We start from the raw sequence: 23,795 nt of genomic DNA on the forward strand, positions 1-23,795 counted from the left end.
TGTCAGGTCAAATAACAAATTTGAATTCTTAAATTGAATAGTGTTTCCCTGCAAAGGAAGGGGTCAGCGTGAGGTGCCTGAGAACATGGAAGGACGGAGTGAACAGCGGTCATTTATAGCACTTACTCACATCCCACGCTAGAGCTCTATTGTCTACGCACACATTAGGCCGGGGGCAGCAACCCAAAAAAAAAACCAAAAAAAAAAACCGGAGAACGGGATAGCGCAGCGTGGGACTGCTCGCTCCTGAAAGGTTTCAGGGTGGTAAGCCAAGGAAATAGGAGCCGGGACGGAGAGTTGCCCTGGGAAATGCCTCTTTGTGCGGGACCGTCAGCCGACTCCCGACCCGCCGCTTTCTGACGGAGGAGGAGTGAAGCTTTTCCATGTCATTTTAACCCAGTAGGATGTTTGCCAAGTGTGCTATCAGATGGGAGGATGGCTGTAAAAAGGCCGAGGTCTGTTCAGCTTTAGAACCGGATCCGTTTGCCTGGCAGGTATCCTAATTAAATACTGTCCATGGCCAGATAGTCGTATGTTATCTCGCAAGATACAAACTGAAACATTTAGTAGGCTAGTATGACTGTGCAGAACTGAGACGGTAATTATGCATGAGTGACTTATTGTCCAACAATTGTTCTTCCATTACAGATATATTGGTTTGCTGATGTCTCATGGCGACATTGGTCTTTTACTGAAAATCTGATATGGCCCAGTCAGTGTCATCCATCTCTGATATGATGGATATGATGCAGTTTGGTTGATTATCATATTTATTGTAGAATTGATCAATATTACACTGGTTGTCTTCAGAACATATTCAAGCTCAAGTATACATGAAATGATTATTATTATTTTCCTGGGTTTCAGTGGAGAGTTTTAGTGTCCCATGATCTAAATCCAGTTTCAGGCTTTTGCTCTCTGACAAGAATACAATTCTGGGCATTTGGCATGAAAACGGTCAAATGTAATGATATTGAATATCACACAAAGTATTGGCTTTTGGCAGCTTCAGTCAAAAAATAGTATTGTTCTTCAAAAAAACAATTTTGGGCGAACCCTTTCTCCCAGTTTCAATGTTACTCTTTACTAAACTGGCTTTTATATTGCTGTATTTAAACAGTAAAAACTGATACCAATTGCCTCAGTAATGAAAACTTTTAAGGAGTTTAAGTGACATTTTATTTGGCAACATTTCCAGTGTTCAGTAGCACACCTGGTGTGACTCACCAGCGTATTCTTTGACCTGACCCCTTATCTATTCACCACTTGCATTCAGGTTTTTTTCCCCCACTCTTTCTATCAGTAATGACTGATAGATACTCCTACGTGTATCAAAAAATGATAGCTGCTATTTTCAGCAAGTAATTCCACCTGTTTATAATGATAAACAGGTGGAATTACTTGCTGAAAATAGCAGCTATCATTATTTGATACACGTAGGAGTATCGAATGGCTTGTTTTTTTTTTTATTCTGCTCCACTATTTGCTTTAAGAATCTGTCTTGTTTTGTGCTTCTAAATTAGGTCACAGAAAAAAAAAATGTCCCCAGGCTGCGGGTGTCATGATTTCCTAACAGGCAGCGAACAAGTCATGTTTTCAGAAACTGATTACTGATAGGTGGTGATAGAGCTTGTTTTAGAACACTGTAATCACTCAAAAATTGTTTGTTAAAATACCTAAAATCTAGTAAATCAGAATAAAGGAGTAATAGCATACAGTAAAGAAAGAGAATTTAAGTAAGAATAGAGCAAATGGAGGTTCTATAAACATACACAACCAACAATTTCATCACTTGGACATGTTAAGTAAGTATGTAAAGTATGAAAGAATGACAAGATATGGATTAAGAGGGTGTGCAAAATAGCAGTAGTAGCCTAGCAGTAGAACTTATTGAGACCAAGAAACAACAAATGAAAATTATTTGAGAATATACCAAGAAATATGAATAAAAGCAAAACATTTTTTTTTTAAGTTTGATTAGATTTGATGGAACTTAATTATCTATGTGGCGAAATTGGGCAATACCAATATATTCAGTATGAAAATGTCAGTATGTCATCAGCTGACTTTGCTATTGCTTTTTAGTGATGCATTATTCCCATTTCCTCTTGCAAACATAGATTTTAGGAAAGAATACAACAAAATATTTGACAATGACTCCATTGTATTATAGCAAATGAGAATTTTTTGATTTTTGGTTTGTTTTTAGATATGTCTTCCAAATACATTGTTGTCAGTTTTGACTTGATCTTTGCTTTCCATTACAATGGCAAAAACTACAAGATCACATTTGGACCCACTCAGACCAAAGTATGGAAAGTGCCATACCTTATCATACCCAGCTGACACCCACAGGCCCATAAGTTTCTGTTATATTCTTTTTGGAAAGGATGTACTAGTCAATTGTCTTTGTTCACGTTGCCTGGTGAAAGTATGTCAGTGGGTTACATTGACGCCAGTGCAGAGCTAGGGAGGGAGGAGTCGGTGAAGTGGGTCACATGGTTGCACACTGATCGCCACTCGAACCACAGGCACTGCAAAACCAGTCTTCTACAGCGGCAGAGTTGCGCCACTTTCTCACCTATTTCATCCACTACCTTTAAATGGAATACGCGTTATTTCTACATCTAACGCTAGCTCAGCTGCACTGAAAGCAGGCGTCTCGCTGTTCTACTGGGGGAAGCGACCACCATTTTCGAGAACGAAAAACAGTCTGCTCGGTTTCGCTGAAATCCGTTTTCGAAACTAACTGGTTAGGTTTGATACTAGTAGGCTATGTTTAAATCATTTCAAGTGAACGGCTATCTTTGTTAATCCGCCTGTCACCGACATTCGAGCACAGCTTGTACGTTAACGAAGTGATATTCGCTTTATGTTGTAGCCTAACCTCCAGTTCCTCAATCAGCGACTTCTCAGTTGCTGAACACTAAAACAGAAAAACGGCTTCGGCACTGAGGTAGCGAAGGAGGAGGAAAACCCCTAAAGTCACAGGAATGGAGTCTACAAAAGCTGGTAAGAGTGCTTTAACACTGATTTAATTTACACATAGCTTGCTGCAATGTATTACTGTAGGCTTAATGAAGTCAAATCCTGCCGTTGGGTTCAATGCAATTCAACGTTTTGTGAAAAGATGTGAAACTAGCATGACTTGTCATTCAGATGGCACGTTGAATTATTTACTTATGAAGATGTATTTGTTTTATATTCTGAATTGTCGGGATATCCTAACGAAGCACTTTTAAATGTTAAAGGTTTAAACGTACCGAATGTTTTTTAAACTGGGTTAGGAGTGCCACTGGGGCTGTTGTTATTACCGAACCAGTTGGCTCCAGCAGCACTGCAGTCGACTCTTCTCACATGGACCGGCCAGCCTAGCCATGTGCACCTGTGTTTACGCTGCCCGTGCGTCGCCGCTGATTGGCCGAGAGGCGCCGTGACGTTAGCATTGCATAATTTGTCCTCGCGAGCTAGTGTGGGGTCTCACCGCGGATACACGTGAGGCGTCTCACAGCAGCGCTTGGTGACCCACTTTTCCCGGGGAAAAACATGCCTGCTCCACGTGGGGGCGTGTTAAAAAAAACAAACCTAAAGTTATGGTGCGTTCATGTCCCATGGGAAAGCAAGTGGATACGTCATTCCTACTTGAAAGGAGGGTATACGTTTACATAAGCTTTTAGCTGATAAATACTAGAAAATACCATTCACTACAGCTTTCAAAAATAAATAAATACTAAATACTTCTTGTGAACTCAAGGTTTAACGATTTCCCACACTTCCTGAATTCGGACGCTATTAATAAGGAAAATGTAGGGGATGATTCATTTCCAATGAACGATTTCGCATTAGTCGTTATTTGACCACAACTATTAAAATGTTGTGGCAGGACACAACTTGTGTCATGGCTTGAAACACGACACATCCAAATTGTTGCTTTTGACTATGTAGTTGTACCGACGGTTTTCTCATGGGACGTGAATGCAGCACTTTTGCCGTAGCCTATTTTCCAGCCACGTCAATTGCGGTAAAATTAGTCCGAACAAGACCGGATGTTTGGCGTTTCTGCCCTCAAAATAAAGGCTTATTTTGTCACCTTTGGACAAAAATATAAGCGAGTGTTTGAGTGTGCAATCAACAATCGTGTCAAAATACTGAGCATATTCGTTAGATTATAAAATTACAGACTATCTAACCATGGAAATATTTGAAATATGCATAATGAATCTTATCTGAGTAACTCCCATTAGGTCAGGGAGCGCCGGGCTGGGCAGCTTTGTGAGGCTTGACATTAATGTCTTTTATACCCCCTTATTCTTACATAATTGTAGTGTATGCCATTGCTTTCTGATAAGATATCAAGTCGGTACTATGTACCTTTTTTAATTGGGTCACACAACAGATAAGGATGCCTGTTTGATATTGCAGTTGTAGCTATCTCATTGAAAAATAAAGGTACAATTTCAAACATTATTTTCCATGCAGTAATCAGCATTGTTTCTTTTCATGACGTGGTAGATTGAAAAAAACATGTTAAACACCATAAAGCCATTGAAACAATTTGTAATGCAGTGTCTGCTGATTTTGAGATGAACCGTCTATTGGTTATATTAGTCAGTACATACTGTATGTTGTTAGGCCAAATAAAAATGCCCTATTTACATTTATGGAGCCTGTGAATGGCTGCAAGGAAAGGGCCAGGCTACTTACTACACACACCCTTGTGAAGCTGGCATTATGTAATGGCTGTTATCTAACCATTGAGAACAGGAGAGGAAGAAATCAGGTCAGCCTATAGGGGAAAAAAATGGCTCAGCGGCAGCAGCCTGTCTGCTCGGCTTTTCCTGGCTGAGGAGAGCCGCTGTGGCAGGAAACTGTGGCTTTCATATTATATTACGACCTGCCCTCTTTATGTCAGCCGCCCAGCGTGCTGCTTCCACAGCAGAGCAGAACATCAAGCACTCAGTAATTGATGAACGATGATAATCATACTTTGTTGATGTAGGGAAATTGTCTTTTTCACTTGTTTGGAATAAATAGCAGAAGAGCTGGGTAGTTATCATGAGCAGTGATAGCCACCATGGCTGAACAGACAAAGAAAAGAGAAACTCAAACTGCATCAACAGAAAATCCAAGGAAAAAGACGTCATAGTTCTGTTTGATTGACAGGTGAAGCGCAGTGCAGAAACACCACAGCAATGAGCGCTTAGCACAAAAATGGAGACCAAAAACCCCCCCAAAAAAACAAGGATCTTGAGGATTACCACTTTAAGTAATAATGGTTATATATGCAATATTATGCACAATTAATCATTTTCTCACTCTTCCCCGCTTGTGCACCAGGGGGCGTAATAGCCTACATCAGCTCGTCCAGCTCGTCCTCCAGCCCAGAGTCCTGCCACAGCGACTCCTCCAACGGCAGCTACCAGTCGTCCTCCCCGCCCCACGGCTCCTCGCCGAGCCACCGCCAAACAGGCCCGCCGGCCAACCCATCGCTTGCCGCCGCCAGCCAGAGCCTCCCCGGACCTCAGAAAAGCGGACGCGCCTCCTCCGCCGCCAAATGTGGCATCACAAGTAAGACTCCCTTAACATGTTTTTAAGATGAGATGAAACTGCTTTTCTGAATATACAATAGATTTTTGTGTCCACTGGTGGTTGTTTGCCTTACAGTAGTGTGTGAATTTACAGCTTACATAAGTGTACATAAGTGTCCTGCTTTCTTTGGTCTCACTGGACTGATTTCCTTCCTTGCTTTTTTTTTTTTTGTTGTTGTATTAATATAAATTTCAGAGATCAACGGCCTGGTGCTGCTGTGCAAAGTGTGCGGCGACGTGGCCTCCGGTTTCCACTACGGCGTCCACGCCTGCGAGGGCTGCAAGGTGAGGGAGGCATGGCTGCGGCTGGGGGGTGGGGGGGGGGGTGGGGGCGGTGCAGAGCGCCGGGACACCGGGGGCGGCAGGCGAACTGGGTCACCGCCGGCACAGCCATCTGCACGGCTACGAGCAGAGCCTCTCTGAAAAGTAGTTCACCCGCTCCGTATTTATATCAGCTGCCCTCCATACTTCACGTCGCTGCATGGCCTAGTTAACTGTGGGGAGCAGTGTTCAGTGACAAACAAACTGCAGCACCCCTAAGAATGCGCACACACACACATACACACACACACACAGCAGGGTTAGACCGATATATTAGTTTGCCGATATTGCAAAATCGGATATAGGCCAGTCGATGATGTAGCCTCCTTTTTTTACTCAACCTGCTGCCCGCCCACCTGAATGAATTCTATTATCCTGGGTTTCAATGGAGAGTTTTAGTGTCCCATGATGGTCTAAATGCTGCTTCAACTACTTGGAATTTTTTGGGACACAAAAATGGTGCCATTCAAAGATACTGGCTCAGAATATCAGTATCAGCCTTCAAAATCTCTACTCACACACGCAGTTCCCCCCTCCCCCCTCTCCCTCTCCCTTTCTGCAGTGTGTGTGACCTCCATCTTTACAGAACGCTGTTTGTCTTTGCCAACACGCAGGGCTTCTTCAGGAGGAGCATCCAGCAGAACATCCAGTATAAGAAGTGCCTTAAGAACGAGAGCTGCCCCATCATGCGGATCAACAGGAACCGCTGCCAGCAGTGCCGCTTCAAGAAGTGTCTGATGGTGGGGATGTCCCGAGACTGTGAGTTCCCACCCACCGTGCTTTTTACATATGACTTGCACTGCTCATTAGACTACTTTAAGTGAATGATATTTAATGTTCTTGCTCCATAAAAAAGTGTATTTCCATGTGTTAGGAACAGATTATAAGCCCATTAGAAGCATAGGTAAACCTCAGAAAATTACATTCAATTTAATATCATGTCATTAGCAATACAGTTGACCTTTAAAGGATTCATTGCCCTCAAATATTTTGCACATTGTGTTTATTATATCATGCTCTGATTATAATAATTATCATGCACTCACAATGCACTTATGATGGCTTATAATGTCTTATATAATCAAAACAAAAGCAACAACTTATTTTTTGTATTGCCAACTCCTGACATTGAAATAGTAATTTGTTACACTACTCATTACGGACTAACGTGTTACCACCCAACACTGTCTGTAAAATAATCAACCTGTCCTCACTCTTCAGCTGTGCGTTTCGGCCGCATCCCCAAGCGGGAGAAGCAGCGCATGCTGCTGGAGATGCAGAGCGCCATGAACAACATGATGAACAGCAGCCAGCTGCACAGCCAGCTCCACAGCAGCCAGACGCTGCCCATTGCCAAACCGCTGCCGCCCCGCTCCGCGGAGCCCGCCTCCGAGGTCGTCGGCCCCGCCCCCTCCTGCTCGCCCTCTACCTCGCCCCGCTCTAGCCAATCGGACTCCGGCTCCGACCCCGAACCCGCGGTGGCCATGGACACCAGCCCCAGCTCGGCCTCGGACAGCGGGGAGGAGGAGGTGATCGGCTCGGTCACCAGGGCCCACCAGGAGACCTTCATGTACAACCAGGAGCAAAGCGGCCTGTCCGCCGAGGCCCCGAGCCCCCAGGGGGCCCCGGGCCTCCAGGACCGCGGCTCTGCCAAAACAACCGCCAATGGTAGGATAGAGGAGAGGCAGGACGCCTGGAACCACCAGAACAACCTTGTCACCATGGCGGCCCAGGACCCTCCCTCCAGCCTGGGCCCTCAAGGCCCCGACGCCCCCCGTCAGGAGGACAACGCCCCCAGCCACTGTCCCTACCGAATGTCCAACAACGCCGCCCCCGGCCACTGTCCGGCCTACACACACGGCTCTTTCAAAGCCCAGTACACCGAGGCTCCATCCAACGGAGGCTACACTGGGCCGCTGTGGAGAGGAGGCAATAGGATGCATCTGGTGAGTCTTCAGTAGCAGTTCTGTAGAGGTGGACATCATTGACTGTCCGATTGTAATAAAAGGCCAATATTGGCAAACAGATGTAACAGCCTAACCCCAAATCAAAGCATGTACAGTCTGCTGAATATTTCCTCAGAATAGACACTGTATTATATTCATCTGTCCTGCCCTCCTCAGGTGTGTCCAATGAACACGTCCCCTTATGTGGACCCTCACAAGTCTGGCCACGGCGTCTGGGAGGAGTTCTCCCACAGCTTCACCCCCGCCGTCAGGGAGGTGGTGGAGTTTGCCAAGAAGATCCCCGGCTTCAGAGACCTCTCTCAACACGACCAGGTCAGCCTGCTGAAGGCTGGCACCTTTGAGGTACGCTACTATTTTATACCCCAGTGCTTTCCAACCATGTGCCACGGAGGGCCAAGCGTCTGCACATTTTCACTCAAAGACTAAAGACGAAAGATCAAAGACTACACCAGATTAGTTCCCCCTCTTTGGTTAAAGATGTGTTAATCGGTGAAATCAGCTGCTGTCATCTTTGGTTGGAATGAAAACCTGCAGAATCTTGGTGCTCCCTCTCTGACTCGACTTGAATGCTAACACTTTAGCATACACTATGTTGAGTGATAGTAGGCTCCATGCTAACACTTTAGCATACGCTATGTTGAGCTATAGTAGGCTCCATGCTAACACTTTAGCATACACTATGTTGAGTGATAGTAGCAACTAGCATTAGCATCTCAAAAGTGAAAAAATAATAACTTGTAGCAGCTCTAAAGCTAAGTGGTAATCTTAAGTCTTGCAGTTTTGTGTAGAATGGTAAAAATAACACTGTATTAAACTACCTGGGACTACTTTCCGTCTTTCCATAGGAAGTAAAGGTGGTGGGTGATAGCAGACTGTCTACAGCTGAATACGCAGTTGCTCACCTGAAATAGTTCAAGAAATAAACCCCCAGTTTTCATGGAAAGCTGATGAAGTAATGGCTAAAGAGTTGCACCCAGACTGACAGAGCGGTGCTGGTGTTTGGCAGGTGCTGGTGGTCCGCTTCGCCTCGCTGTTCGACATGAAGGATCGCACCGTGACCTTCCTGGGCGGGAAGAAGTACAGCGTGGACACCCTGAGGGCCATGGGCGCCGGGGACCTCCTCAACTCCATGTTCGACTTCAGCGAGAAGCTCACCAACCTCGGCCTCAGCGAGGAGGAGATGAGCCTTTTCACCGCCGTGGTGCTGGTCTCTGCAGGTGTGTTCTCATTTATTTCCTCATGAAATTCTTCGACCATTCAAGCATTTTCATGCCAAAAAATTCCAAGTATTCAGTATTTCCTCCAGAATTGTATTCTTGTCAGGGTGGAAAAGCCTCTGAAACAGCATTTAGACCATAGGACACTAAAACTCTCCATTGAAACCACAATGAAAAAGCGAGACTCCTGGCCTAACCGTAACCCTTCCTGCTTGCCATTCCTCCAGATCGCTCCGGGATCGAGAACGTGAACTCGGTGGAGGCCCTGCAGGAGACGCTGATCCGCGCGCTGCGGAGCCTCATTACCAAGAACCACCCCAACGAGTCGGCCATCTTCACCAAGCTGCTGCTCAAGCTGCCGGACCTGCGCTCCCTCAACAACATGCACTCCGAGCAGCTGCTGGCCTTCAAGGTCCACTCCTGAAGTGTCCCCCCGCCACAGGATCCACCCAGGTGCCGGGGACCCCGGGGCCCGAAGCAGCGGCCGCGACCGGAACCCCCCCCCCCCCCCCCCGGAGGTGGACCACCAGCTCCCTCCGCTCTGCAGCCCAGGAGGTTTTGGGCTTTCCTCCGCTCACAACGTTGAACTAATGCTCAGACATGTCATATGAAAAAGGGGGAAGACGACCATAAAATGTTATTGTACTGTAGGGCTGAAATGCCTCTGTTGTGGTAATGCATACATACAGACACACTGATTGATGTATATGTTTCTCGTGTTTGTGTGCAGCATATGTTTGCAACTGTACAAATGTTAGAAGCACCTTTTTGTATAGTGTAGACTCGTATTTTTGCATTGATAGTGCAATATGTGACCGCTTTTGACTTGAGCTGTATAGATTTTCTTCACTTACGTATATTTTTTAGGTTGATTTAGATAGGTGCTGCGCTTAGGAAATAAGGGGAAGTTGTAAACGGAAACCCCCTGACAATGAATGACTAAAGAGGAGAGTCGCGTCTCCTCTCTAAAAACAAAAAAGCAGTCGACAATGAGAGGAATGTGGAAGTGAAGCTGCCGAGAGTCCCGGCTCTCCAGTTTGTACTTCGGTCACCCGAGAAATCACCAAGAATGTTCGCTAAGAGTAAATTTGAAAAGCAAAGGAAGGCAATCTCTTATTTCAGTCGTTTTCACGCAGCTGTGTACGTGCTACGCTATTCGTCTGTCAGTTGCGGGTCTGTATTTTTATTTTTTTTTTAATGTGTCTTTTGGGCATTGTGATGAATCGGAGGTTTATCAACGTCACCCTGTCCTTTGCGATACCTGTTAACAATAATGATCTGTACCTCTGGATCAAAGGAATCGGGGAAACGCTGAACCAATGAAAAGGACTCTCTGGACTTGTGTCATCTTCACGGAGATGCATTTTTTTCCCCCAATGTTTTCCCTTTTTGCTGAAAGACTTGCAGATAATGTTATTCCTCAATTCTCAGTTTCCGCTGTCTTACTTGACCCAGACTGACTTTCTTACCCACTCGAGCAGCTGCTTCACACACCCAATGCTGCTGTCAGGTACTGGAGGGCAGAGAGACGCCGCAGAGATGTCGATCAGATGTTGCCGTCTTGCAGTCACCAGCAACTCTCAACCACTCGCTTGAATAGACATTTCTGCTTTACTTAAACTGTATAGACTATAGATGAGTGTACTTAATTGAATAGATAGCACTATCCGTATTCAGTATGACTGTATTATCACAAAAGTGATTGTAATTTAAAGAATACGTGGCGGTGAGGTAATGGCTGAGTTGCTGGTGTTAGATATTGCAATGCCATCATTTGTTGCATTTGTCAGTTTTTCTTCAGAACGTCTGGACTTTGATATGGATAACCAGAGCTTCTGTCCTTGTGTTAACATTGCAGAGATGTGGTGCTGTTCTCCTCTGTGAAAGGATTGCAGTATGCATAGATTTATATATATATACATACTATAATACATACATAACTGTATAGATGAATATATCTATATAAATAAATTTTATAAATGCAGTTCGCGCTTTGGAGTGGTTACTGAATCCTCATTGCACCGTCATTTCATTTCATGACTCACTCAGCCCACAAATATATATATATATATATTATTTCCAATATCCAAGCTATAGCAAATATCCATGGACCATACTGTACAGTATGTTCTGATGACTACTAGTTTTTATGTTTCACCTCTGAGTGCACTTCCAGTTCACATCCACACATTTTGCTAACAGACACTGGTACATAAATGAGTTGGAATCGGCTTAGTTAGCCTGCCTAGCACATACAGCAGGTAGACAAATTAACATGAAAAAAGACACACTTTGAAGTAACTGAATTAGAATTACAAAGGCAGCTACACAGGCAAGTCACATTAAGATGAACGGCAATTAGCAGTGTGTCATCTTTAAAAGAGCTCTGCCAGTCTCCACTTTTATATGTGAGGTTTCAAATGTGTTCAAAGTGTGGATGGATGCACTCTGCAGAAAGGACAGAAAAAGAATCACCTGCTTCCCATCATGCAGGATGCACTCCTGGAATAGAACACCTATTATGTTAAGAAAGTATATTCTCTTGATACTCAATTTATGTAATAATAGGTATTATATTCAAGGATTAAACTAGAGTGATACCGAAGTACACTGTATGCACAATATCTTAACAGAAAGCTGGGACTGCATTACACTATAATGAGTACTGAAGATAAAAGAAGATAAAAACATCACCACTTTGACTGTTTTCCCACAGAACAAAATATTTTATTTGCTAGCACACATTTTACCTTTTCAGCGAGCTTTTCAGTTTTGCCTGCATTGAGAGGAAAGCTGTTTGTCTTCCAGCTTATGATATCTAAAATTCAGGATTCACATTTTTTTTCAGCTGTGCCACATCACCAGGGTTTATTGCTATGTTAAGTTCTGTATAATCTGCATAAGAGTGAAAGAGAACACCATTATATTTCATAATATTACAGAGGGAGGATGCATGAACATGAAAATTAGAGAGGACCTAGAATTTAACCTTGTGGGACGCCAAAATAAACCTTTTGGGATCTGTTACTATTATCTATAACTGGGATCTATTAGGAAGTGAAAGCAGTTAAGAGCAGCGCTGTGGAGGCCAGTGAGACTTTCTAAAAGTTCCAGAGAGGAACGAGAACTGACACAGAGCCTTGATCAGTGGCTACCAGCAGCGCATTCATTACTTTGACAGCTCTTTCATTACTGCGCTGTGGTCTGAAGTTTGAAATGAGGTCAGTCGAGCTGCGAGCTGCTGTGCTACAACGTTTTCCAGCATTTCCAGAGAGGAATAAAAGATCGTAAATTGGTCTGTCATTTTTCCCGTCTTCGGGGTTGAGGTTGGACTTCTTTAATGGTGGTTTAATGAATACTTCTTTGAATGAATCAAGGTCAAGGCCAGAGGAGAGAGAACGATTACAAGAGTGAGCAGAGATAGGACGAGGAAAGGGAGTGTGTTTTTCAATAGTTTTGATTTTTGCTTTTTAATTTTGAGATGAGCAAAAAAGGGTCAAGGGTGGTTCAGAGCGTAGAGTGGAGTTCATCAGGTAAGCTGTATTTTATTGTCAGTAGGATGCAGAGAGAGCCTGGAAGGAAGTCTGAGAATTTTAGAGCAGCGGCACTGACTCATATTAACTTTTCATGCCAATGTTATGGAGATTGCATGGCTGTGTGCTTTATTTTATATACTTGTCAACAGACAAGTATGACAAGAATGAGACTGTTTAATAAAGTGGAGGGAAAAAATGATCTACTCCTTATGCATGTTCTTTTCTTTTTTCTTTTCCATGGGTAGTATTATATGGGGAGTATTATAGAAGGAATTTAGGAATCATCCTAAATATGAAGGGCTCGATAACAGAGCAATGAGATACTTGGAGTACACAAATTTGCACCAACCCATGCCACTGCTGGGGATATGGGGTGGGAGACATGTGAATTATGTTGGAAGGCAGGTGTGATGGTTATGGAACAGATTGTTAAACATGGAGGAGAGCAGGTTAGCCAGGAGAATATTTGAGTGGGATTTACAGACAATAGGTCCGTGGGCAAGAGGAATTCATAACTTATTCTTTAATATAGGATGTGAAGAAGTTTATGTTTCAAAAGTAAAAGTAGATATTCATTTAATTAAAGAACTGTTTTTTTTGTCAACTGAAAGAGAAATGGGCTGTAGAGATATGGAATAAACTCAAACTTAGAACATATTGTGTGATTAAAAGTGTCACCGAAAATGATGTAAAGTATAATTTAACCAAAAAGAAAAGATCATCGTGTGCTCAAATTAGATCAGGTATATTACCTCTTCATGTTGAAACTGGGCGCTTTGTTGGTATGGTCGAAGAAAATAGACTCTGTCATATGTGTGATTTAAATGTTACTGAGGATGAAATCCATTTTATGTTGTACTGTCCTTTTTATTATACACAGAGAAAGGCTTTGTTCAGTAAGATAAAAGGGGACATTGATTTTTTGGCGATGGAAGATCCTGAAAAATTTAGTTGGCTTTTTTTTTAGTGGCTGATTATATAGAGAAGGCATGGGAAATGCGGAAAAAGGCATTGTATAAATTAAATGAGTAATTTATTTTGTGTTGCCTCCTGTGTATAATCATATGCTTTATCCACATAAAACAGTATTATGGAAGTTGTAACTTGTGTAGTCATGGGGTTTGTGCTGGGGGTGGGGTGGGGGGGTGGGGGGGGTGGGGGGGCTGGTGACTGGGTCACCCAGGGCTCCCTCTCCATCTGAGCCTTGCCCTATATGGCAATTTTTTTGGTTTGCAAAACACTGTGTCATGTAATCTCATGTGGGATGGGCCATTAATTTGGCATGACACAAAAATAAAATTTCATTCATTCATTCATTCATTCATTCATTCAGTACCGGAATGTACTTAATGTGCTTACTGTAATGAATTGAGTATTGCGTACATCTGTAATATTGCAAACTGACATTTTGTTTATTTTATCGGTGTCTTGTAATCCCATGTGGGATGGGATTACAAGTGGCACGACATGTAAATAAAAAAATTCATTCATTCAAAAAATTCATTCATACATTGGCAAGAACGCAAACACACACACATACACACACACACACACACACACACACACACACACACACAAACACACACACACACACACAGAACTCAGAACCAATCAGAACACGGCATCACTTCGCCATTCTAACCGATTATGACATCATTGGATGGATATGACATCATTGGCTGGACCAATCAGAGCCTGTCTCAGCTGCACTGATGACATCACAATCAGAATTCTGCTGTTTGGTCGCAGCAGCCAGGGGATAAAAGGCCTCACTCGAGGTCTTGAGCTTCATACCTTACCACGGTAAGGTATCCTCCCCTGGTCGCTGGTACAGCTGATGCTTGGACCGCGGCAAGAGGCTCTCTTTGGGAACCTCTTTACACGCTCCTCAATGCAGACCAGTAGCTATTGGACGCTTGATGAGCGTGTTTGGAGACTTTCTCTTTAGTTTTAGTTTTTTTTGTAGTTAATTTCTATAGTTTGGACCAGGTAGCGTGGCGGCTAGTGAACGCGGTTCGTTGAAGAGCTGGTGGTTGGTACGAATAGGCGCCGTTCGCGTCCCGCTGAAGCCAAGCTGCCAGCCGCTCCAAAGGTGCGGTCTGGCGGTTAGCGATGGAGGTTCGTTGAAGAGCCGGTGGTGGGTACCAAGAGACCCGGTTCATTGAAGAGCTGATGGTTGGTACAAAGAGACGCAAACCCGCCACCCGGTCCAAACTAGCAAAATTAACTAGAACTAAAATAAAAACTAATAAAAGTAGCTTCACCAGCTACTTTTCCTGAATTTCCCCAAGGGCGTTAATGCTATCTTATCTTATCTTATCTTATCTTATCTTATGTTATGTTATAGGGTTGTAGCCTTGTCAAAGTCCACAGTAAGAGCTTTACCAGGGGCTCCAGGGAATGCGGTGGGTGCCGCTGCTGCTGCTGCTGCAGCAGTACTTTTAAGCCGGGTGGTATTAGTCAGTAGTGGCAAGCAACAACACTGCTGCTGCTGCTGCTACTACTACAACTGCTGCAGCATTAGCTTTTAAAATATCTCTCATTACATCATGACCTGTCAAAACGCTAATTTAAGATATCTTTTATTACATTATGACTAGTCAAAATGCTAATTTAAGATATCTTTTTTTACATTATGACTAGTCAAAATGCTAATTTAAGATATCTTTTTTTACATTATGACTAGTCAAAATGCTAATTTAAGATATCTTTTATTACATTATGACTAGTCAAAATGCTAATTTAAGATATCTTTTTTTACATTATGACTAGTCAAAATGCTAATTTAAGATATCTTTTTTTACATTATGACTAGTCAAAATGCTAATTTAAGATATCTTTTTTTACATTATGACTAGTCAAAATGCTAATTTAAGATATCTTTTTTTACATTATGACTAGTCAAAATGCTAGAGGTATCAAACACAAGGCAGAGTCCAGTTTGGGATGAGGTTGGGATATGATTGGCATGCTTGGTGATTGATGACATGTGTGGTTTCGATAGTGAATGTCCCGTATCACAAACAAACTGAATGAATGATGAAAAATACAAGAGTACAGAGAATATCAGCGGTAGATCGTGGACCTTCGTTTGGATGGTGAGTAGTTCAAGGCTTATTTCAGACTTTCAGGCTATGTGACATGCGCTGTGCTTGTTCCAAAAAGTTGAGATATTTTTTATCTCAGGACGCCATGGTCGCGCCTGAAAAAAAAAAACGCTTCTGCGACTGCGCTGCTGTCTGCAGTGCGCCCACATTGAAAATAATGGATTTGCGCAAAAGAGGCAGCATGTGAACCGTCAATTTTATCGATCTAGCGCCTATGGCTAGATCATGTTTTTTTCTCACATAAGGCATCATAACCGCATTATAAGCACATTGTTAAGGGGTTGAATACTTTATAGGTCAACTGTTAATGGCATGATATGATAAAGTGAATGCAATTTTCTGATGTTTGTCTGATGATGATATTGCTTCTAATGGGATTATAATCTGCTTGTAATTCATCACCATGCACTTGAAGTGAAGCGTTCTCAATTTCCCCTCCTATGTATAAGAATTGCTCTTTCACAAATTCCCCTTAAAGCTGTAAGAAATCCAAACTCAGCAGTGTGACTGCAGCAGTGCCAGCATCCATCACCAGATGGCAATGAAGCAGCTTGTCACTGTCCCCCCACCGCCACTCCCTGCAGCCTGGGAGCCTGCTAATCCGCCCTGAAGCCTCTTTCAACATGACCAGCAGGTGGGTCACAGTTTGCTGTGTCCACCAATGAAGTTAAAAAGTTATTTCTACAGTTGGATAAAACATATTACCAAAGTGAAAGCCAACAGAGGTTTAATATGAATTTCGGGTTCATATTCACAGCCTCAAACCCCACAATTCATATTAAACCTCTATCAATGTTCATCTGTGCATGCATGAATATTAGCATAAATTATAAATCCTAGGCCTATATTGTCCACTGTAACATACAGGTGCACTTATTATTTACGGACTATTGAATGTTGAATTCTTTTGTTTAAATAAGTTAAAAAATACTAAAATTATACAGCTTTGTTTTTCATTTGTTTTATTAAAAATGTATACCTACCTATATCACTTTGGTCTGATGTTAATATTCTGTCTCTTATATGAGAACTATTATGGGGGCTGCAGTGATGACTAAATAGGAGCAGTATAGGTATGCATGCATGTATGGAGAAATCTGTCTGGGCATGTATGCCAATGTGTGTTTATGCTTCATGTGTGTATGAATAGGAGTTCAATTAGTGTGTTAATACCTCAACTGAACTAGTTTTTGATGATTTTGTGATTGTTTGCCCATGCAGGTGTTTATTTTTTTTATTTTATTATTGTTTTTTTCCCCCTCATACTAATTGTTTCAGATATGAAATGTGTGGTGTGCAGAATGTGGAACCAGGGGTGACTGGGGGGTAGGGGGGTTGGAATGTAATATGAAATGAAAGTGATGAAAATAAATAAAAATTTGGTCACAAAAAAAACTACTACTAGCTACTTTTGATATATGCTGTATGATCACTAAAACTTTGCGGTGGTAAAATCTAGCCTGGAAGGCCTGGGTTTACCGAAGGACATGGGTTTGAAAAATATAGAAGGCCAGTAAGAGTAAAAGACTATCGTTTAAAGGACCCTTATAACAGGAATTCAAATGTTCCTCTATTTATATACATATATTATTAAAGATGTTTAATGATGTTAAAATTAGATTTTGTTTGAGTGGCTAAATTTAAGATTTAATCCATTTCTCCAACATGTTTCAGACTAACTCCAGGAAATGCATCACAACTGGACTTGGTCCTGATTGGCTCTGTCACTAAAGAATTACTGAAATCCGTCCAATCAGGCCAGTTTGCAGCATTTGCACTGGAAAGCCTCCACTCAGCAGGTTTACTTCATTTGAATAAGAGGGAGCTGCTGCTGTCGGCCAATCAGGGTCCAGTATTGTGACTGTTCTGCCTGTTAGGACTGAGTCTTCAAATTCATTTAATTTAATACAACTTTTAAAGGTTAAATGTGTAATATTTCTTCTTTACTGAGGCATAGTATGACTAGTAAATATCAGCAGAGGTTGCTGAATGGCAGTGAGTGAAACAAAGTGAGCAGCCACTCACTTTGCTGCAGAGATTTCTGCATTCAAAAACACAATCAAACTTAAGGTCCTCCTACCACACCAAGGTCCATTAAAAAATCTGGTCATTTGTTTTTGCCTTGCTTATCGTCAAGAAACACACATCGGATATCGATCGAAATATAATTTGAGATTTTATTACTAATCTGTAGTGTGTTCTGGTAAATTCGGCATGTATATAATCCGCCAAACAGCTCGAATTTTAAAGGACCGGCCTATTTATGCGCCGGGGAAGTGGCGTTATACACACACAAAACAGCAAAACTCCCCACCCCCCACACCTTACCTTCGATATTTTCCAAAAATCCACAGACCACAGGAATCATGGTGATTTCAGTATCCCAATCACGACAAGCATCCATCCAATACAAAAAGAATGCGCTAACTTGAAAAAACATGATAGAATGCTAATAAATTGTTGATTGTGAAACAGTCCAACCTGCCCACCATGCTGATGATGGTCTCGCTGTACGGAGGGCAGACTGTTGTTGCCATGACAACGCTGAACGATAGAGGCCAGTATTGGACCAGAAATTACACATAGACCCTTTAAATAAACTACATTTATATGCAAAACACCAAAAAGAACATTATTCTTATCCTTATATTTGAAAACAAAATCATGAAAAATGAATAATATAGGACCTCTAAAAGAGACTATGTAAAAAAAGACAGTTCATAGCACATTGACTGAATGTCGAAGTTAAAAAAGAACAACTCGAAACCAAATTTTCTCAAAACCATCTTTATTCTCAAGAGCCAATTCACATTAAGTGCAAACATCATCAATCATGAGCATCAAAATAATTTTCTCTTTAAGTGCAACTTCTCTTGTCTTCCAGGGTCAAGCCAAAGCACTGTCCAAACCTGTAAGATGTATTTTCTGGGCAATGTCGCCTGTGTACAAAGCCGAGTGCAACATTGCAACATTGGAACAAAACTCAATCATCTTTTCTTCCGCAGATTCACTCTTACTCATCGACACACACTCTTGTCTCACTCCCTTTCTCTCCATGACGGTTTTCCAGTACGTGTTGAACAAATGAGTTGAACGAGAAGACACTCAAACACACAAGGAGAGAAATCTGTGTTGACAGTGGATTGTTTTTCTGATGCTGGTAATGCTTCGACGAAGAAGTTGGTCTTACATGTATTCACTTGTAGCCGTGTTGTTTTGTACTGACAGTGAAGTACAGCTACAGTACAGTAATAGCTGATCCGTTATCGTAGAACTAATGCTGCACTAACTTAAGTGTTTATGATTCGTAATGTCTTGCTCATTGTTCTTCTTTGTGCAGAAGTGGAAACAGTATTGTTTTTGTTTTTTTGAGAGCAAGATACTGTATTCTTAATGTTATGCAAAACAATATAATGTTCATATTATGCGAACAACATCCGTAAAAAAAAATCTGCAGTCTGAAAATATACATCCTTTTTCCTTTGTACTGTAAAATAGCTTTTCTATGTTATTGGTTTGTAACTGAGTAACCTTAAGAGTAACAACTCTTAGGAGAGATAATACCGTACTGGTGCCTCTTGAGGAACAGCTAACGTTTTCTGAGCCAGCGTTCAACACTGGCTATGTCTACATGCACAGAGAGTTACGTTAACGTTATTCGAGGAACACGATTTCAGGTCGACGCATGTAAAATTCGTAACTGGGTTAAAATGCCTGACTTACTCCTATACTGATCAGGTTACTGTGGCATGGAAACATGTTACTGCTTTCGGCCCTTGCGTACGAAATTGCCGCATGACGTCATTTGGCGAATTCTCGGATTTTTGAGCAGCCAACAGCTAGTTTCCTCGGAAAAGAGTTGGCAACACTTGTTCAACTTTGTTGAGCTTTTGCGCCCCAAGTTGTGATGAAGCCCTTGCGTGTCCAATAGAAACGACAAGTAGCCGGGCAGAAAGGAAAACAAATTGGAGGGAAAATTGATTCTAGATTAGATTTAGAAGAACTTTAGATTTCGCGCTACTCTGAACACCTAGTCAAAGAGTTACACTGTATCAAGATATCCTATATCCCCATCCTAGCTGAAAGACCAGTAACCTAGTAAACTCATACTCTGATTATGAGAAACCTGGGTAAGATGTCTGGCTTACTCCCATATTAAACAAGTTACTGTGGCATGGAAACATCTTACTTGCTTTCACTTTTGGTTTTCACCGTCGCAAACTCAGACTCGCACGGCATTATGGGAACATTTTGATGTCAACAAAAAAACATACTGGGTAGTACATATTATTACGGTTAGGATGATTAGTTCTTTCCCCTGTATTAGAAGTAACCTAGTCTTGGGGCGCCCCGGTGGATCACCGTGTAGAGGGCGTACCATATAAGGCTCAATCCTTCCCGCAGCGACCTGGGTTCGAATCCGGCCGTGGTCATTTGCTGCATGTCGTCCCCTCTCTCTCTCCCATACCATCCTGTCTCTATCAATAAAGCATAAAAATGCCTAAAATAAATCTTTAAACAAAAAGAAGTAACCTAGTCTTCAGTCAAACAAAACTTTTTCATACTTTTTTGCTGGCGGACCATTTTATCTGTGGACAGGATGATTGTTAACTGGTTTATTCGTGGCAACTGGGAGACTCAATCGCAGGCTATCAAAGGTTCATGTAAACAGCTTGACCTGACTAAGAACTTAATGGGCGTATGGACAATAGATGCGCATGTAAACATAGCCAGTGTCACTTTTCCAAACGGCTCTGGCTCAGCATGGCCTGGCCCACATGTGAACTGGGCTGTCTGCCTATTCTCTCTCTCTCTCTGTCTTCTCTCTCTCTGATTGTCTGTGCATTGATTTTTTTTGAGTCTGTACAGTTTGTGAGGTGTGTGTGTGAGGTCCTGGTCATTCAAACACTGCAGCAAGTCTATTGCTTCGATGAAAGGCATCACTTCACAGAATAAAACACAAGCTGCTTTGAGGAGTAGTGTGAAGCTTGAACAAGCGAGATATACAAAGCAAATGTTTGTCACGTCGCAAACGACAATACCATATCGAGGCTTTAACAAAAAAATAAAACAAAAAACAAAAAAAACATACCGGCTAAAATATGAGAAAGGAAAGAGCGCTACATTTTCACAATCTCACCAGCTTTCTCAATGTACCTCGCTGATGATGAATTATTTAGTTGAATTCATTTGGGCCAGCCAACGTTTACTTGGCGTCAAAATCCCACCGACCGCTCACAGTGGTGGGGTCTGGCCCATATGTCATCCAGGCACATGCATATGTATATGTATAGGTGTATGTATACTGTATGTGGGTGTGTGTTAGTGTATATGCGTGCCGTCCTAAGAGTGGGGTGGTAGGGTGTTCTGCAAGCGGAATAATTTTCATTTCTGTATGTAAGGAACAATAAAGTTCAGTCAGCCATTTCCTCGTCCCTACCCACCATAGCACCATGGCGTCACCGTTGTAACATACAGTGTCCCGTGTTCGGGGAGTAGTTTAAAAAAAAAAAAAAAAAAAAAACAACTTCTGAAATTGCTTTATATGGGACTAGTGAGGCAACGTGGCCGAGATGAAACACTTAAACCCATACTGGTCGTTTAGTAGAAGCAGCTTTTACGAAGACGAAAACGCACGAGTCTCGGTCACGACTGCGTACGAGCGGCATGCACTAGCAAGGACAACCGGTCACGTCTAGATATCGCTAAGTAACCCCATATCGATAGGAGGGCATTTTAAGTCATTCATGTGGTTTTGGCACAGCATATGTGGCATTCTTACAAAGAGAACAAGTACTCTATGATTGTCTTTTCCTGACATCAGTGTCGTTATGTGCTTTAGGTAGTCCTGACATGTCTCTAGCACGATACGCGGGCTCGTTTTCACGCTGCCGCTGCGTTCCGTTTAAAGTCGGAAGTCTGAAATTCCCCCTGCTAGTAGGTTGTACTTCCAACCGGCGGTCTAGCTTGGAAAAACCAGGAGAGAAGCATGCCTGTTTCTTTGCTTAAATAATGTTCCCCATGCAGCAGCTAATGTCAGTGATACTTAGCAATGTTAGCTAGCTAGTTAGCGCAGAACGTTTTGCAACTTTGCAAATCAAGTTTAGATGTTTAACCATTTACCACACAGCTGTTTTGATGGATTTAAGGTCATGCAATGCTGAGAATCAAACGTAAGTATATTTTGAGGATTATAAACACGTTAAAAGCAATGCTGTGTAGTGTTTACAGTGTTATGCCGCCATATTGACGTGATGTCGGATAACTGCGTCTCAGAAACCTGAAAAGGTTTTCCTATTTAGAATTCCATCTTGAAGGTCTGTTTCCTCGCATTTTTCCTGGTAGGAAATCAGAAATTCCGACATCTTTGGAACGCAGCGTATGATGACTTAACGTTGTGATGTGTGACTACGCAGAAACTCGCGAAGGCTTATAAGTTGGTGCCCATGCGAGTGAGTGTGGATGGTACGGGTCAGGTCACAGTATGGCAGTACTGAACAGGTCAGACACTCACCGGATGGACGACTACATGAGAGCTACTGTATTAACTAGCAAATGGGTGTGTTAAAGTTGGGGGGGGGAGGCAGGAAAACTTGCTAACGGATTGCAAACGTGTCTTGTTTTGTATTTAACTATCAAATCAGCAGCCATTTTGAATTTCCAATATAAAGGAAGGAAAACACAACATTTGCATGGTTTCTAATGACTGAACAAGTGTCGACAAAATCACGAATACGCCAACTGTACAATCATCAACACAAAAAAAAAACTATAGTAAAATCAGAGGTGAGAGGTTACATCCACAACAATGACAACAACAACAAAAAAAAAATAATAAGAACAAAATGCTATTCACATGTACCCGCATTGTAAGGAATGGTTCCATCCAAAACTAGACCAAAAAGCTACTCCTAAGCTATGGAATGAAGTGACACTCAGTAGTGCTAAGAGAAAGTTCATTGTGACGGGCCTTCTGCTGGTTCCACCCCTGAGACCACCAGGGTGCCCAGGCGCTGACATGTGCACACACACATACACACACACGCACACACGCGCACGCACACACACACAGTCATACATACACACGAATCCATTGGTCAGTCCTCAAAGACCTCCAGGAAGAGAGGAGGGAATAACTCGGTGGGACACTCCACCTTCATGTGAAGGAACCGGCTGGCATGGCACGCCCCGATCATCCTCAGGTCCGTCACCTTCATCAGCAGCTTGGGCCAGAAGTGTGCCACCTTGTGTTTGCGGTAGTTGATGTAATGTTCAAAAGCCAGCAGGAACTCCTCTTGGCAGCGCTCGATTCGTTCCACGCTGCTCAGGGCCGGGCGATCTGACGACGACAATAGACAGGCCAAGAAGAAAGGATCACACAGTGTGCTGTGATCTGTGTTGTTGATTTAGTATGTAACTTAGTATAGTAACTGATTTAGTATAGTAACTGTCTACACTGTACATGGAAGGATCATAGTGGTGGGAGTGAAACCTATGATTACAATAGTCATTCTTATATATTCTCTAATTGGGATCATTTCTAGTGAATTAAGTTATAGTGAAATAAAACTTTTATTCATTTTGCTGGGGACCCCCTGGAAACCCCTCAAGGACCCCTGGTGGCACCCAGACCCCACTTTGAGAAAAACTTTGACACCCTAGACCAATATATCAGTTTGCCAATATACTAGGCCGATATTGACATTTTATTAAAAATCAGATCTGGTCCAGTCAGTGTCGTCCACCTCCAATATGATGGATATGATGCAGTTTTTTTTTTTTAACATATACACTGATACACACTGAGTATGCATGAATATGTTTTATTATTATTGTCATCATCCTGGGTTTCAATGGAGAGTTTTAGTGTCCCATGATGGTCTAAATGCTGTTTCAGAGGCTTTTCCACTCTGACAAGAATACAATTCTAGGGGAAACACTGATTACTTCTAATTTTTTAAAAATATTTTGGATACAATTTACAATGATTCAATTTGAGCATCAAAAATTCAATTTAAAGTCTCTGCTGGTACTAATCTCTGCCTATAATGCACAAACT

General features: G+C 42.3%; 2 protein-coding genes across 7 annotated transcripts in view; one reads left to right on the top strand and one right to left on the bottom strand.

Moving 5' to 3' along the window:
• The first annotated feature begins 2,558 nt into the window (after window positions 1-2,558).
• Window positions 2,559-11,077, top strand: nr1d2b (nuclear receptor subfamily 1, group D, member 2b). Of its 2 annotated transcripts, XM_071907536.2 has the most exons (8): window positions 2,559-3,012; window positions 5,338-5,568; window positions 5,785-5,873; window positions 6,524-6,668; window positions 7,131-7,855; window positions 8,033-8,218; window positions 8,883-9,093; window positions 9,321-11,077. In XM_071907536.2, the coding sequence occupies exons 1-8, from the start codon at window positions 2,994-2,996 to the stop codon at window positions 9,515-9,517; spliced, it is 1,803 nt and encodes a 600-aa protein (XP_071763637.2). In that variant the 5' UTR covers window positions 2,559-2,993; the 3' UTR covers window positions 9,518-11,077. The 2 variants fall into 2 exon arrangements, with proteins under 2 accessions (XP_071763637.2, XP_078146470.1); XM_078290344.1 differs by lacking the exon at window positions 9,321-11,077 and having other exon boundaries at window positions 8,722-8,923.
• Window positions 11,078-18,507: 7,430 nt separating this feature from the next.
• The window catches only part of thrb (thyroid hormone receptor beta), an 84,740-nt gene continuing 79,452 nt past the window's right edge, over window positions 18,508-23,795 (bottom strand). For all 5 annotated transcript variants that reach the window (XM_071907538.2, XM_078290345.1, XM_071907540.2 and 2 more), the window contains one exon: window positions 18,508-23,075. In XM_071907538.2, coding sequence (XP_071763639.1) covers window positions 22,834-23,075 — 242 coding nt within the window. In that variant the 3' untranslated portion in view covers window positions 18,508-22,833. The remainder of the gene's footprint in view (window positions 23,076-23,795) is intronic.

Source organism: Centroberyx gerrardi, chromosome 19, assembly GCF_048128805.1.
Source record: "Centroberyx gerrardi isolate f3 chromosome 19, fCenGer3.hap1.cur.20231027, whole genome shotgun sequence".
NCBI lineage: Eukaryota > Metazoa > Chordata > Actinopteri > Beryciformes > Berycidae > Centroberyx > Centroberyx gerrardi.

Coding starts and splice junctions, on each gene's coding strand:
- nr1d2b (XM_071907536.2), top strand. Junction 5,874..6,523: donor ACGCCTGCGAGGGCTGCAAG/GTGAGGGAGGCA, acceptor GCCAACACGCAG/GGCTTCTTCAGGAGGAGCAT. Junction 9,094..9,320: donor CGTGGTGCTGGTCTCTGCAG/GTGTGTTCTCAT, acceptor CCATTCCTCCAG/ATCGCTCCGGGATCGAGAAC.